Below are 16,330 nucleotides of genomic sequence, written 5' to 3' on the forward strand. Positions count from 1 at the left end.
AAGTGTGAGTGAATTTTCTCAAGGTCCCCATTTCCTGATTATCTAGACTCCTAAAATAAGCCCATGCATGGATGTTTGCTATGGCCTGGAATAGTGGCAAGTGGGGACATTTACTGCCTTGCTCTCTCTATTTTAAGTGTCACTTACGCTCTGGTGTCTTTATATTTATGGATGTCTACTCCAGCCCAAAGAACTGCGGTACTTTTTCCCATGGCTTCCCCATAAATACTTATTGAAAAATGAAAAAAAATACTTTATTTTACACGATATGTGTGGTTGAGCTTCATGTCATCCCTATGGGCATCTCTACTCCAGTTCAGATTTTGCCTTAAGAAAAAAGATGAACGTAAATAAACATAGGCTGTGAACAGCCACAAAATACTGGCCTTTCTTCTTCATAGCAAAGCATTTTCTCCTTGTGGGCAACATTAAAGACAAAGCATGCTATCCCTGTGCCATGAAATCTCAGCCTCTCCGTATGAATGAGGAAACAGATGCCAACTGCTCTTTGAAGAGGGTCAGGGCAAACGGATTGTTGCCTGAGCTTTCCTCGTAAAGGACGCTGCTCCTGCCCTCCAGGTTGCCTTGCCCTTCCTCTGCATCACTTTCCCTGACCCCTCTGGGGTGGAGCCCCATTGTGAATAGATTTCTACCTAACCTTTGGCCTTCGGGGACTTGTTGTTCTCACTGCTATCTTTGGAGAGGAAGCAGCGATGATCTTCGTCTTCCAGAGGATCATGATGAAAACTGGTTTCCCAACAGATGTGGCCTAGGGCCCCTCACTGATGTCATAGTGTGCATTTCCTTGGAAAGGGCGTTAGGAAGCGCCTGACGCAGCCTATGTCAGGAGAATCAGGAAGTGCGCTTTTAAGGGAGAGGGTGGAGGTGCGTGGGACGGATGGAAAAGCTGCAGTTAGAACAGAACTGGGGGATGGAAGTGACTCAAGAGGACTCCGAAGTCGACGTTGGAAACTGCTAAAGAATGGTCATGCAGCTCCTCTTCTCCCTAGGGACTGGGAGCAAGCTGGGAGCCATGATGCAGACCCGAAATGCCTCTAGCAATTCTCAGTGTCCTATCAGTGACTTAGAGCAGAGCTGGCAAACTGGAGCTTTGATCCTTGCTTTGGAAAAGACAGTTTCACTATTATAGGACATAACTATACCCAGTAGGTAGTACAATTACTCTATAATTGCAAAGCAGAGTAGGCACAACAGCAGCAGGTACAACACACAGTGCCTAAAACAGCTCCTGTTTATTTCCTTACAGGAAAAGTTTGCCCAGCCTTGGTAGAGAGCAGGTACTCAGGGGGTCAGTGGAGAGTAACCACTGCAGGCTGGGGCACTCAAAAGAGACTTCATAGAGGGATGAACTGAGTCCCAAAGACCTATAGGACTTAGTTCAAGGTCAAGAGAGGGCCTTTTTGGCAAAGAAGTCACAGAAAACTCAAGACAATGGCAATGACCGGGGAGAAATTTGACAGGATGGAATTTTTGTATGAGACAAGACCAGGATGGAAGGACACCTGCAGTTAGGTTGGAACAGCAAAGAAGCTGTATGCTAAGACAGACTCTCCTAAGTGATGGCACATCCCATTTCCTACTCTAAGAAGCTGTATGCTAAGACAGACTCTCCTAAGTGATGGCACATTCCATTTCCTACTCTAAGCACGCAGTAGGGAATGGGGAAGGAAGTGACTCTGGAAATCCATTTGACCCTGAGAATAATTTAAAAGTGCTGATTCTTAGCTCCGCCTCCAGAGACTCTAGCTTAATTGGTCTTCTTTGGAATAGTTTTCAATTTTCCAGGTGGTTCTATCATCCATGGGGGCCCCTCTTCCTAGAGGGAGGAAATGGTTAGGCACATGCCTGCTGAAGCTTCAGGTCAGGTAGGCTAGCAGGTGCCCGGCACATGTGAGTCAAATTAAATCAGCAATATTGGCTTGTACCAGAGCCAGCTTGATAAGCCTCCGGTTTACTGGAGTCAGCTATACAGCATGCAGTTGGCCACATGGCTTCCAATAAAAGAAACCACTTCTGCCTGCCTTTGCCTCGTCCTGGAAAAGCTCACGATGCTCAATGCAATATCGAGACGGTTTATAAATTGGACATTTATAGATTCTTCTCTGTTGTTTTAATGTGACCATTTACAAGGCCTTACAAAATTTGCCCTCTGCCTTCTTGCCTCTCTGGTTGGCTCCCAACCCCCATAACGTCTCTTCTCTGTGTAACTACACGCCAGCCACTCTGGCCTCTTTGTTGTTCCTGGATCTGGGGATGCCCACAGCATCCCTCCCAGCAGACATGCGCAGTGCTCGCGGGCCATGCTCTAAGACGTCCTCTCCTGGCTCCCTGACTGTAGCCGGCAACCTCCCTCCCACGTGCTAAACTCTTTTTCTGATGTGTCCTTCTCCTTTGGCGGGTTTCTACACGAACACTCTTGAGCTCCGTCTGTAGACTCCAGCTCTTGTATGGGTCTTGTATGCTCCAGGCTTGGATCACCATCAGTGAGACATTATTTACATTAGTGGCCCAGTTTTAACTCTGCTAGAGAAAGAAACGTTCACCTTCTAGGAGGAGATTATGCGTCACCATTGCTCTCAACAGAGGTCCCAGCCCAGCTGAGCTTCGCAGTTCTCAGCAGAGAACATGAACGTCCAGAAACTGCAGCCATGTGCATGTAGTCAGTGTGGAAACACAACTGTCTGAGCACAGCCTATGGGCCTCAGCCCCAGTGCCTGATGGGCCCTGACCCATCAGAAAGAACGGTGCATGGACTCTGTCTGATGCCACTGCACCACAGAGCGTGCCAGTGTTGCTGTGGTCCAGGCGGGGCATGTGTGGGCGGGGCATGTATGGGCGTGGTATGTATGGGTGGGGCATGTGTGGGCGGGGCATGGGCTGGAGCCCGGGCTTGAGAAAATGGCTCCTGTGGGACCTGGTTACATGCCTTTAGCAGGGATGCTTCTGAGGTTGGTGGAATTCAGTTTGTTCACTCACAAAGGAGAGAATGGCCTTAGAGCAGTGGTTCTCAACCTGTGGGTCACGACCCTTTTATAGGCCAAATGACCCTCTCACAGGGCTCCCCTAAAACCATCTGAAAACACAGATATTTACATTATGATCCATAATAGTAAAATCATAGTTATGGTGTGACGACAAAAGTAATTTTATGATTGGGGGTCATCACAACATGAATTAACAACATGTGTGAAAGAGTTGCAGCATTAGGAAGGTTGAAAAGCATTGCCCTAGAGAGTAGGTGGCCAAACCATGAGAACCAATTCTGATACTCCTACTTAGGCTGTGAGTCTAAATAAAATATACTGGGGAGGGGGTATACTCAACTTCTCCCTCCCTCCCTCTCTCTTTTGTGTGTGTGTAAGCCAGAGGATAGCATTGGATCCATTTCTCAAAATCTATCTTATTTCTGAGGAGTCTTAGCGAATAAAGCTGGAGCTCACTGATTTGGCCACATCAGCTAGCCAGCAAGCCCCACGGACCCAGCTGTCTCTCACTGACCCACACAGATACATGCCAATGCACTGAACTTTTTAGATGGATGCTGGGTACCCAGACTCAGGTCCTCATGGTTCCGCAGCATGTACTTTACTGCCTGAGCTAATTCTACAACCCTGAACTATTTCTCATAAGCCACACACAGCAGTGTATTTTGTTGCTGGAGTCACCTGGGGGAAAATCTAGGGCTTGCTTATAGAACTAGTTCTCCTCTTTCCTAACTGGTAGACTTCATTTGTTCAGCGTTTCAGGGTCTTAGACCTTGGGAAGAATGCCTAACTCAGTGCCAGGGCACAGTGAGAGTGGAAAGGGTGTGACCGTGAAGCGGTATTTGTGATTCCCATCAGAAACCTCAGCATTATTGCCAGAAATGAGGAGGTACCAGGTCAGTGGCAGATGCTTCTTGCACAGGGGCAGATGGAGACTACCTTAGGTGCAGGAGCACATGGCCTGTGTGCTAAGTATTCAGCTCCACTCTGATGGAGCTGGTCACTGAATGGATGTAGCTTAATACAGTGACAATTACAAAATGAATAGTTTTTGGAACTCTGCAATGAACCCCCCTCAAATATATTTCAGACTTTGGGTCACATAAAGATTTCTTACCACACATCTAAAAATAACACAGACCCAAGATCTCAGTTTTCTACTCTTAAGAAACATCACTAAGAGAATGAAATGTCAGCCACAGACTGGGACAAAATATCTCAAAATTATGTATCTAACAACAGCTTTTCAAATCATATAAAGATTTTTGAAGATTCAATTCTAAGTGAAGAAAGACTCACCTTAAAAAATGATAAAACAAGTGAACTGGAATTTTGCCCAAGAAATTGGGATGGTAAACAGGGAAAGCTGCCAAATACTACTGGTTATTAGCAAAATGCAAATGCAACCATAGCAAGATCATTACACACCTAGTAGTAGGCTTCCTAAAACTAAGACAGCAAGGAGTGCAGGCTTTGCCAAAGACGCGGAGGACCTGTAACGTCACGATGTGCTAATGGGGATGTGAAAGAACAGGCCCCTCTGAAAAGCAGTGTGTCCCTTACCTCAGCTCTTACACACCCGCCATATAACACAGCCATGTCACCCCTCGGTGTTCAGTGAAGAGAAACGAAAGCAGATGTCCAAAGACGAAGACATGCATTTTTATGCCAGCTGTATTTTTAATAACTGGAAGCTGAAGTGACCATTCTGGTTCTCAACTGAGGAGTGATTAAACAGACTGTAAGATCTCCATACACAGAGTGCTGTGCAGCAAAAGGAGAAATACTCTATGGCAATGTGCTAACAGAGATGAGGATAAAGAATTATAAAGATGAGGGAAGCCTGAGCTGGGAAGAAGTAGGTGAGCAGGATTAGGAGAGGGAGGGTAGTGTGCGTGCGTGGTGTGATCACAGGACTTGGGATACACACATAAAACTGTCAAAATAAAAATGCATCACATAAGAAGTCGACTTCCCAATGGCATTGATCCCTTTATGTAATACAATGCAGTTGCTTACTCTACTGGATAGACACCAGATCAGTGGTTGGCTGAGTTGGGAGGAGTGGGGAAGAGCAAGGTTGCAAGGACAAGAGAAGATCGAGAAAGGAAAGAACACAACAAAAACCAAAGGGCTGAAGGTAACTCTGGAAATGCTACAGGTTTAGTCTGTTGGGTATAGAAGCAATTTCTGTTTTAGACTATGTGTGATTTGTTTCATATCAACCAGATGGTTAAACATATATAAATATATGTGTCCTGTAAGTTAATAAAGAGAATAGCTGTGATAAACAAAAGATGACATGAATGAGTAATTCCTAAATGAAATTAGGAGACTGACAGATGTATTAAATTGCAAAAGGAATAAAATAAGAATGTACTTATGATGTTTCTTTGTATCTTACACCATTGTGCACACAATTATAGTGGTAAATGTAAAAACTACTGGTTACAAGTCATGTAGATACTAATTTTGAGATAAGACCCTTTCTCTCATTTAGTTCTGGTGGTATATAAGAGGGACATAATTTTTCTGGGGGAAAATTTGATAATATATAGTAAAACCCCAAATAGTACGAAGCTTTGAAACAATAAATCTACCATTAGAAATTGATCCCAAGTAAACAAGGGTCACATGAGAATATAGAAAGAAAATCATTATATTGATTTTTAAAAATAATAGTGAAAAGACTAAAAAGAGCACAAAATCCAACAGAGACTTAATTCAATAAAAAGAGCATCTTTTGCCAATACATCCATGAAAAATGCAATTATAGAAAAGATTTAGAGACACAGAAAGATGTTTATTGAATATCACCAAGTGTTTGAAACCATAAAGCCAGTGTGAAGAATATATATAACTTTAGATAGAATATATAAAGGCTCTACACTGATGTTTAAGAAAAAGGATTATCACAGATTACCCCAGGGTTGCGTTATTAGGTAATTTTTCTTTTGTCTTTTTGATTTGATTTCTACTTATCCTACAAGTGATCTCCACTGCTATGATAATTAAGACCCCAGCAAATGCTATTTGAGAACCATCAAAGATCCTATTCTATCAGTGAATACAATGGACTTTGGCAGTCCTTCTAAAACCATTTCTAAGTTATAAAACAGTTGAGATGCCTTGGGAGGGGCTGCAATATTTCTACTTTGGAAATGCAGCCTGTAGGCTACTGCTTTAGGGCTGGGCCAAAGGTGGCGATGGCACGGACTGGCTCTGCCATCTAGAGAAACTGGCATACCCCTGAGGTCCCTGCAGGAAGTACAACTACCATCAAGCTGCCAAGAAGTAGTGTTTGTGTTGACCAAGGCAGTGGATCAGGAAGGCTGAATCCCCTGAGCAGCACAGACTCCAGGGCCAGTTCCCACACCTCACCCACAGGGTCAAGAGTGAAGAGCAACAAGGAACTTGCTCGAGTCCTAAATCCCACTTTACGCTCGTGGAAAGTGAGGCTAATAGGACTGACTCAGGTGCTATTCCATCAGCTGCAGCTGGGCCTGAAGTGAAATCAAAGCCACTGGGTCTTATAACTACATCGGCCATTTCTGGAAATAGATTCCTGTGGAATCTCAACACTCAAGTCTCAGTGAGCAAGAGCTAGCTCTGAGACATAGCTTCTCCTTCTCCCCTTCCTCTAGGGAAACAGGAGAATTAAAGCCCAGGAACCACTGCTCCTGTGCCACTGAACCACGTGGTACCACAGTATATGATTAGGTTATAGGCAGTCCCATACACCAAGAACTACTTGAGTCTAACCACTGGCTGGCTACAATTGGGTTGTCAAATGGCTTTCATCCACAGAATCAAGTGGTCAGGCTTGGATAGTCATGAGTTCCCAGGCAGTGCCTGTACTGAGTGACAAAAGGCACCATAATCAGGGATGCTTTGGTGTGGGAGGAGTGCTTAATGGCACGTTACCCTTGAAATAAGATCAATCATTCAGAGTACTAGATGGATTCATCTTGAATATTTCTTTTACTACATCATCCTCTTGTAAACAAAAGCTAGGAGCTGGGCAGGTGGCTCAGTGGTTAATCATGATCGCCTCTCTTGCAGAGTTTGATTCTCAGCATCCATGGCAGGATTACAACTTTCTATACTTCCAGCTCCAAGGGCTCTGGCCACACTCATGTGCATATACAAACAACCACACACACAATACAAAAATTAAAAACCTCCAAGTATTCATCCTCACACCCTATCACAGCCCAGAGTTCAAGATGCTCCTCAATTTACTTCTTACTGTTTTAATTTCTTAGGAATGCAGCGCGAAACTGCCTTCCTGGATTGTTTCTTGTAACAGAGGGCTTAGGCAGAGGAGCCAGGGTCGGAAACCTGTCCAATTGGGAACAAATGGATGAATAGCAGGGGAAGCTCGAGATGGACAGAGGCCATCATTATTGTTGAGTTGAACTCTGGCTGAGCTTTGCTTATCTTGAGGATTTTATTCCAGTCTGGCTGCTCATCACTAGCCGCAAAACAAAGGAGCTGTACGGTTCTTCTAGAAGGATCCCTAATAAACACCTTGCACATTTCCCCCCTCAGGATTCATGACACCATTTCCTTCTGTTTCTAAACCCCAAGTGCCCACTCTCCCACATTCTGCCTATTTGAATCACACCCATTCTTTAGCACACGTTTCTACAGCATTGGAGACTTTGGTCTGTGGAAACCTAGTTCTCAGCGTCCTGACATTTGACACAATTTCCAAATCCTAATTTATCTCCACAGTTGCACACAGCGCTCCCTTAGGTCTACAGTGCTGGGACGGCACTGGCTTTTGCCTAGGCAGTTACACTCAAGGGACTCTATGAACACTGGCTCACTGTCTCCTTCAAATGGAGCAGTCTGGATCTGGGGGTAGGCTGGAATAGTCAGGTATCTTAATTGTTAGATTTAAACACCAGTCTAAGGTAACAAAGCATCAGAAACCAGCAGTGGAATGCAGCAGCAAGCACAGTAAATCCTTATTGCCCGTGGCTAAAATGAGACACAAATAACCACGGCTATCGCGGAAAGGTATGAGTCGATGAACCTGTCCTGCTTATGGAGTGGTACCTGAGTGACTTTTCCAGACTTACTCAGCTCGAAGATCAACAGTTACTATGCCCTTTGGAAGGTATTGTGCTGTAACTAACAGGGGGATAGCAAGGAGTCTAAAACAAAGATGCCTGCAAAGCACATACTGAATCTGGAGTAAGTTCATCTTCGGCAAGCGCCAAGGAACTGAACTTTAGAGCTGTGTGAGCTTCCCATCAGTGGGCTGTGGAAAAACACGATGCTTTTTCAGGTATTTACAAATGTAGTGGGAACCAAGGGCTGCTTGTGAATTGAATCAATGTCTCATCTTTTACGGAGGAGAGAGAAGACAGAAGCGTTTTCATCTGCTGATAAGGTATAATGGCTCCTCATTAATTTCAGATGATAATGGAAATGGAAGGACAACTTTCTGCACTCTGATTCTAAACTCATTATAGCCCTTGGCCTCCCTGATAAGCAGTTACCAGTGTGACGTGGGAGAACAGAGGCACTTTAAACTTGGAGCCAAGAGAGTAATTCTAGCTACTGTTATCAACATTCAGGGGGATATACTATAAAGAATTTCTCTATTTTGTGGGCTTAAAAATAAAAGTGGTTAATCACTTTGATTTTTCTTCCTAACCAGCCTTAAGTCCTAGGCCCTAATACTATCAAGAGAATGGCATGCAGATTTTCCACATCTTCCCTGTTCTCTCCCTCCCTCCCTCCTTTTTTTTTTTCCTTCTGGATTTCCCTGTAGCTTTGGAGCCTGTCCTGGAACTAGCTCTTGTAACCCAGGCTGGCCTCGAACTCACAGAGATCCGCCTGCCTCTGCCTCCAGAGTGCTGGGATTAGAGGCGTTCGCCACCACCGCTGGCCCCTGTTCTCTTACATGCATAACCCTGTACTTTCCGTGCCTCAGGCCATGATTCCAGAGTGAGGAGCCCGGAACTCAGAGGCAGAGGAAAGACTGCTACTGGATGGTACCAGTTATATAGGCAATAGCTTGGTTACCCAGTGCTCCAAAACAGGGAGATTTTGCCCCGGGAAGTCTGTCTGGGCTGGCTGTAGACTCTGCATGGGGAGAATTGGTCTAGACAAAATTGCTGGCTTCTAGGGTACTAACACTATAACTTTGTCTTTAAAAGCTCATTCTCGCTGTTTTGAAGTAAAAGGTTAGAGGGCTCATGGTGGGGAGGAGACACAGAAGGGGTTCTTTTCTGCTACCCCCTTCTCAGAGTTCAGTGAGTCCCCCTGAAGGAGAGGGTCTGGGCCGTGGCATCAGCCCAAGAGGGGCCATATTGGAATCCAGACAAACCGGAGTCCAGACTGAGAGCCGCACTCACCTCGTGTGGAAAGTCAGCCAAGTTTCCACTGGTGAGTCTGGATTCTGTAGGCAATTTAGTGATTTCCTGTTGGCCACCCCCCACTGTTGCCCCCCTCCCACCTGCAGGCAGTCACCCATCCATAAATCCTGTCCAGCCCTGGATTTCTGCCCAATGTTTCAGAGGGTTGGACTCACCAAGGAGAGCCGAATTCCCAGGATCCAGGACCAGCTGTGTTCCCACAGGAGACATCAGCACTGAAGGAAGGTTCGGTCCAGTGGCTAAGAGCAAGGCCCTGATGTCTTCCAACTGTGTGGGGACTTGTGGGGGATCTGGGAGAAGACAAATGGGGAATCGGGAGGTGAGAGCATGCCGGCTGTGTTAAAGAGAATAGGCAAGTACCCCCGTGTGTAAGATAGGCGCGGTTGCGATTGACTTCATTTTTCCTAGAGAGAAGGTATACCTATGAAGGTGAGTCTGAATTTCAAAGTTAATATTTGATGCCTGGAATAATAAGGTCTGTAATCAGAACCAGGCCTGTGAATTTCAGAAGTTCTCATTTTCTACCGCTTCCAAGCACGCCCCCACTGGCTCTTTCTAACGATATAGATAAATTGAAACACGTTACAAAAATGATATTTTTTTAAAGGACGATTTTACCATTTACTATATGCCAAGGTGTGAGATAAATAGTTTTCCACCAATTTTTTACTTAACTCATAAGATCCTTAGGAATGAGGCAATTTGTAACTGTCTCCACAGCTAGAATATTATCCAAGGACGTATTTAAAAGGATTTGTATAAGTGTCTTTTTCAGTGTGAGGCAATCTAGTTGTGAACATTTGCTTTGGGGTGTAATTCTTATGCCCAAGCAGGACCCAGATAAAAAGGGCAGGGAAACGCTATTGTGGGGTGTCATGCTTCTAAGGAGTCAGGGCTGAAGTCTTCAGAGGTAGGTTTGGACAGACCCCTAATGTGCTTGGCATTGTGTTAGTGTGCATTAGACATGCACATGAATGTTGATGCTGTCTACTTCAGAAGCAACCCATTTATCTTTCTGCCTTTGACGAAGACCATCACAGAGAGAAGAGAGTGGTGAAATGATTAAGAAACATAGGACACTCAACCATTTTCACAGGAAAAACATGCTGACATTTATGAACCCACAGTTTGAACTGTGGCTGTGCCATTGATTAACTTAGGCTAGTCCTTCGCCTACTGGGCCTTAGCTGCCTTGTTATAAAGATCTCATTGAGTAAACAGCCATTGTCAGTGTCTTTATTCCTTTCTTCCTCCTCCTTTATGTATTTATTAAAAGCAAAAAAGGAAGGCTAGTCTCATCTGAGAAACATTTCATTCTCTTTGGGCCAAATGTCAGCCCCTGCTTATGTTTCTGTGGCTTCTACGGCAATTCTTTGTATGCCGTATGTGTGTATGTGTGTGCCTGTTTTACCTTCCCAGGGGAAATGTGAATTCTCCAGTGGCAGACACCTCCTCATTTTCCCCTCAAACTCTACCAGTGTTCACTTAACTTGGGCTTAGAGGTAACACTCAACAAGTATCTGTCGGCTGCCCATATGAATGACCGAAAAAATGAATGCCCATATCGTTCCACGTCACACTTTTAGACTACAGGTTAAGCCACAGGACTTGATGTGAAATTTGTAGTTTGATATACAAAATTTCCCCTTTAAAAAATAAACCATACAGTGGGACCAGGAGCAATCCCTAATGAATGATCTGGCTTTTTGGAGCCCATTTTCTATGAAGAGAAACTTTGCTCAACCTAGACATGAGGGGGAGGGCCTTGGTCCTTTCTCAACATGGTGATGTGACAGAATTCATTTACTCCCCATGAAAGGCCTTACCCTCTCTTAGGAACAGATAGGGAGGTTGTTGGGGTGAGGGGAAGTTGGGGGGAGTGGGAGGAGAGGTGTAACTGGGATTAGCATGTAAAAATTATATATATATATATACACTAAGCCATATTGTCACTGATAAAAAAGGAAATATTTCCATGTTGACATTTGTTAATTGAACCAAGACTTCTTATAGAGATCTGAACAGTGATTGTTTTTCTCTTGGGAGGTTTGAGTATGATGGGGAAGGTGCCACGCTCTTCAGCCACATTGATGGCCATACTCTATTTGGGATGCAGCAAGAACTGGCTCAGAGAAAATACTCCGCCGCTGATGCCACAGTAGCACTCCCAGGCTTCCATCTCTGTTAGCAGAGGCAGCGAGGGAGGGCTACCAGGGAGGAAAACCCCACCAGGGAGTACTGTCACTCAGCGCGACCCCAGAATAGCAGCGCAGTCGATGGAACCCAGTGGAAAACAACTGACATCCTCCTTTTCTCTGGGCCAATGTTCTGCGCTTCCTATGAAGTCTGGAGGTTTACGCAGCCACCAGCGAGATGAAACCACAGCTGGGCCCCTGAAATCTGAGTGGGCAGGGGCGAGGGTTCATCATCAGCTGTGGGTGTGAAAACTGGAGTGTAAAGTTTATTTCCTCCAGAAAAGGGCCACAGTGGACGCTGACGTGCACATATGTGACACCTAATTATTATTTCTCATATTCTGCTTCCCGCTCTTAGAATGACAGCTTTCTCTCGGTGAGAAAGTCAGCATATGGGCTCTAACTATTGCTCTATTTGTAAAGGCTAAGGCTCCATCTAGAAGCTTCTTTTCTATCTCACCTATCCATTCCTGAACCAGTGGAAAGGAAGTAGAGGTGCGTGGGCAATGGGGGATGGAGCTTGTAAGATGTCCAGGCTCTGCCCTTGGGAAACATCGTGGTGGATGGTAGCCCAGGAATTGTTTGTTTGTTTGTTTATTATTTTCAAGACAGGGTTTCTCTGTGTAACAACTCTGGCTGTCCTGGAACTTGTTCTGTAGACCAGGCTGGCCTCCAATTCACAGAGATCCATCTGCTTCTGCCTACTGAGTACTGGGATTAGAGACATGGGCTATCATTGCCTGGCAGGACTGTTCCTATTTGTAAATGTTTATTTTACACAAGGATCTGTGATAGACTTTTTAATAAGGAGTTCTTATGCATGGGACACGCATGTGAAGATTTTATGCAGACTTAAAACTATTAGGAGATGGCTGAAAAATTTTTACACATATAAATTCTATTTTTTCCAAGACAAGATTTCTTTGTGTTGGAACTCATTCTATAGAACAGGCTGTACTTAAACTCGTAGAGATCTACCTGTCCTCTGCCTCTCAAGTACTGGGATTAAAGGTATTAAACCACCACCACCTGGCTACATACAAGAAATTTTTAATGCATGTTTTTCATTTGCTCTTCAAAGAAAAACCTAACATGGGCTTAAAAGTCATTTTCTTTGCCAGCTCCATTTGACAAACCTTGTTCCCCAGCAATGTGGGCAATCCTCAAGTGTCAGATTTCTCATAGACCTTAGGATCTAAGATTCAGCAAGGAGAGTAACTTGTTGAGTTATCTAATGCCAGAAAGGTTAACCAGTGAGGTGGAGCCAGGTTTCACACTCAGCTCTGGCAGGCCCCACACTCTGTGTTTTCTGTTCGAAGGGCTGATTATGGGAGGAGGGAATAAAGGGACATTGGGCCTATTTTATGTTCTTAATTCAGTAAGGAGGAGAAAGGAGCTGAAGGGTTGGTCAGCACTCCAACCAGTACACATGAGACTGGTTTTGAGATTTTTTTTTTTTTTTTTTTTTTTACCTAGAATCAGGAGCTGTGTCCCCTCTGTCTGTTCTCCGTGAAGATTGGCTGCCCTGCAGGAATATAGGCCCTGGTCAGAGAAGGCCACATTTGTGAGCAGCAAGGAGCCCTCATGCAGATGGTGGGAGGAGCCCAGTTTGCTTTTATTTCTGAACCAAGTGACTTCAGCTTCAGGCACACCTATGGAGACAAAAATATGCTTCTATCAGACATATGGCAGGTGAATCCAGGACGCTGAGAGCCTCTGGCCACCCCACCCGGCTCTGCAGGAAGCATCTGCCTGGGCGTCTTCTACTGTCCTTCAGCCAAACCAAATATCACACCTTGGGTTTCTTCTTGTCTCTAGAGCTTTTTAAGACTTCTAAGAGATGAAGCAGGAAGGGGGAGGCCAGTTAAAGGAGGAGGGAACAGTAGCAGCTGGTAAATGACTCTTGCCAAGTGAAAAGAATATCCAACTTCTCTGGAGAAAACATCCTAAAATGGAAAAACTAAATGTATATACCTTATGAAAATGAAAATTCTACAACTGAGACCAACCGTGCTCAGTAAGAAAAGCCACATATAGGTATATTACACTGTCTGATTTCATGTCTGTAAGAAACTGGTGACATTATACACATGTGAAGTCTCACCAATATGCCTGCTTAGCAAGACCTAAGCAGGGACCACACCAATAGACACGATAGTGTGGAAAGGGGAATTTCATGGAGCCTCAACCCCAGACAAAGAACTACAGGTAGCCAAGGAATGCTGAGAGCAGGAGAAATAGTCTTCCCCAGGAAAGAGCCCCCAAACTGCTTTCCTTTACTAAGTGGCTAGCCTAAAAGTCATATACACACAAGTAACATTGAATGGACTGAGAAGGCTATGTTTTTATGTTTAGAAATATATATACACATATGTATGCATACATATATATATATATGTACACACACACATATAGTGACAAATAAAGAAATGGAGGCCATAACTTTGAGAGAGAGTAGCAGAGTGGTGGAAGATAGGGAAGATAAGTGGGGGAGGCAGGTGGAAAGGATTGGAGGGAAGAGAAGGAAGGGAGAACTTATGTAACTATTTTAACTAAAGCAAAACCAGGAAACCAAGTAGCATTAATATAGGCTGTTTGTAGGCAGGGGGATGAGTGGTTCCTCTGAGGAGTGCAACGAATACAGGGGGTGGTGACAGAGAGAGAACCAAAAGCTGGGTCTTTGACAATGTCAGTTCTTGACCTGGACATGGCCGGCTGTGGGGTGTTCACTTGGCTGATGCATCCACTTTTCTATACAGACGTTATATTAAAAGTAAAGCCAAGATATAAAATATATGTTTGACCCAGACAAATGAAAGCTACTGGGTCCTTATTAGACTTGACATTACATAGAAACATGCTTATATATTTTTTAAGCTGCCATGGTTTAGATTTAAGAGAAAGGTTATGTGTATGCATGCCCATCTATATACGGGTATATGCATGTCAGTGCAGGTGCCTATAGAAGGGGCAGGGCAGAGGCATCATATCTGCTGGAGTAACAGGCAGTTTGTGAGCTCCCTGATGTGGGTACTGAGAACCTAACCCATGTCCTCTGGGAGAACAGTATACAGTCTTAACCGCTGAGCCATCTTTCCAGCTTCTAGCATTTGGATTTTGAATGTGCTCACAAGTCCCACGTTTCCAGGGCATAGTTTTCTGGTTGGCACCACTGAAAGGTGGTGGATCTAAGAAGTGGGGCCTAGTAGATGGTCTGTTGGTGGGTACCTGTGAGGAGTATCATGGAACCCCAGGCCCCTCTTTATTCGTTTGCTTCCTGGCTCCAAAGTGTTTTGTTTTACTCTTCTATACATCTATCCTGTGATCTATTATATAACTACAGAATCAGCCTCAAAGCAACAAGCCAACTGACAATAGATCGAAGCTTCCAAAACCTCGAGTCAACAGACACTCTCTCCTTATGAGCTGGTATCTTGGGTGTGTTGTTATAATGTCAGAAAGGTGACCAAGACAATGGGTATCTTCTCAAAACTAGAGAACACAAAATGGTGATTATCAGGAGCAGAGTAGGAAATGGACCAAAGGAGAGGACTTTGCTCTTCCACAATCCATTCTTATATTTTTGTCTGCGAGAGTCAGGGAGATTGTGTATGAGACATGCGCCTATCCTTGGAAGTCAGATTCTGTACTCTAGATACAATCTGGACTCCTTGGGGAGATTCCTTGAAGTTGGCATTCAGGTAAGCAGTCTATAGTCTGTGACAAGAGTTCCCAGATGGCCTTCTGAAGAGGCTCCACAAGAGGACAGGCTCCAAGGGAGCTGGGAGACTAAAGTTGGGAGTGCTGACTCCCAGGCTTGCAGGCAACAGAAACTTCATCTCTTATACCATCCAGCCAGCTGCCAAGTCCAGTTTGCTCATAGAACTCTGCAGCAAGCATGCAAGTAATGTTTAGAATGTCAAATACTGGAAAGTGGGGTCAATGCCAAGAAAAGCCAAAGACCTAGACTCTCAGTCTAATGACTTCCCAGAGCAGGGTTGTATTTTGTCCTTGGGACAAGGCAGCGTTGTCCTGAATAGACAGTTTACGACTAGGGGTCCAATTTCTCCAAAGAGTTGTGTGCACTTACTACTATTTATCTTAACATTGCTCAGGAACAGAAGAGTTAATGGGAGGAGATGCAGACTTGGATTCTGAAGCCTTGCCATCCCAGGGAGAGACATACTCTGATTCAGCTCAGATGATACAAGCTTTGGGCACATCAGAAAGAGGCTGACAGCATCTCTAGACACACCTTGAGAACAGACACAGGTGAGAGGCAGAAGAGCCGAGTTTTCATTGTAGCGCCACTAGGGAGAGCAAGCGCATCGTCATGTTTGCCCGCGCCAGCCAGGCCTTTGAACCCCGAGCTCCAAGTTTTACATTAAAAAAAAATTATTGGAAAGTCTCTGAAAGTAGTTGAAAAAAAATTCTAGTCATCTCTCTCTCAAAAACATAGAGAAACTGGGGTCTTATAAATCGTTTCTATGAGGGTTCTCCCCTCCTGCATTGAATCGCTTCCCTTGGAGATTCAAAATTTCCTGTTTTCTGTATTAGTCCCTGCCTCGTGACCCATGGAGTCAGGCTTCTCTGTGAGGGCAAGATCGGGTGTACTCTGGAAGGGATGATTTTCTCTGGTGAGATCAGGACTTCATGGGAGCAATGGAATTGTTTAGGATAGCGACAGGGGGACATTCACCTCCAGTCCCCACAATATTCCCAGGAAGAGGATGCTATG

At 44.6% G+C, this 16,330-nt stretch overlaps 1 protein-coding gene across 1 annotated transcript in view; it reads right to left on the reverse strand.

The window, feature by feature from the left end:
• The window catches only part of Adamtsl1 (ADAMTS like 1), a 919,831-nt gene that overhangs the window by 38,216 nt on the left and 865,285 nt on the right, over positions 1 to 16,330 (reverse strand). Inside the window, exons 23-24 of the mRNA XM_050157409.1 lie at positions 13,065 to 13,244; positions 9,553 to 9,687 (exon numbers count right to left, since the gene is read on the reverse strand). Coding sequence (XP_050013366.1) covers positions 9,553 to 9,687; positions 13,065 to 13,244 — 315 coding nt within the window. The remainder of the gene's footprint in view (positions 1 to 9,552; positions 9,688 to 13,064; positions 13,245 to 16,330) is intronic.

Source organism: Alexandromys fortis, unplaced genomic scaffold (genome assembly GCF_014885135.2).
Source record: "Alexandromys fortis isolate MF-2015 unplaced genomic scaffold, M_Fortis_MF-2015_v1.1 scaffold_64, whole genome shotgun sequence".
NCBI lineage: Eukaryota > Metazoa > Chordata > Mammalia > Rodentia > Cricetidae > Alexandromys > Alexandromys fortis.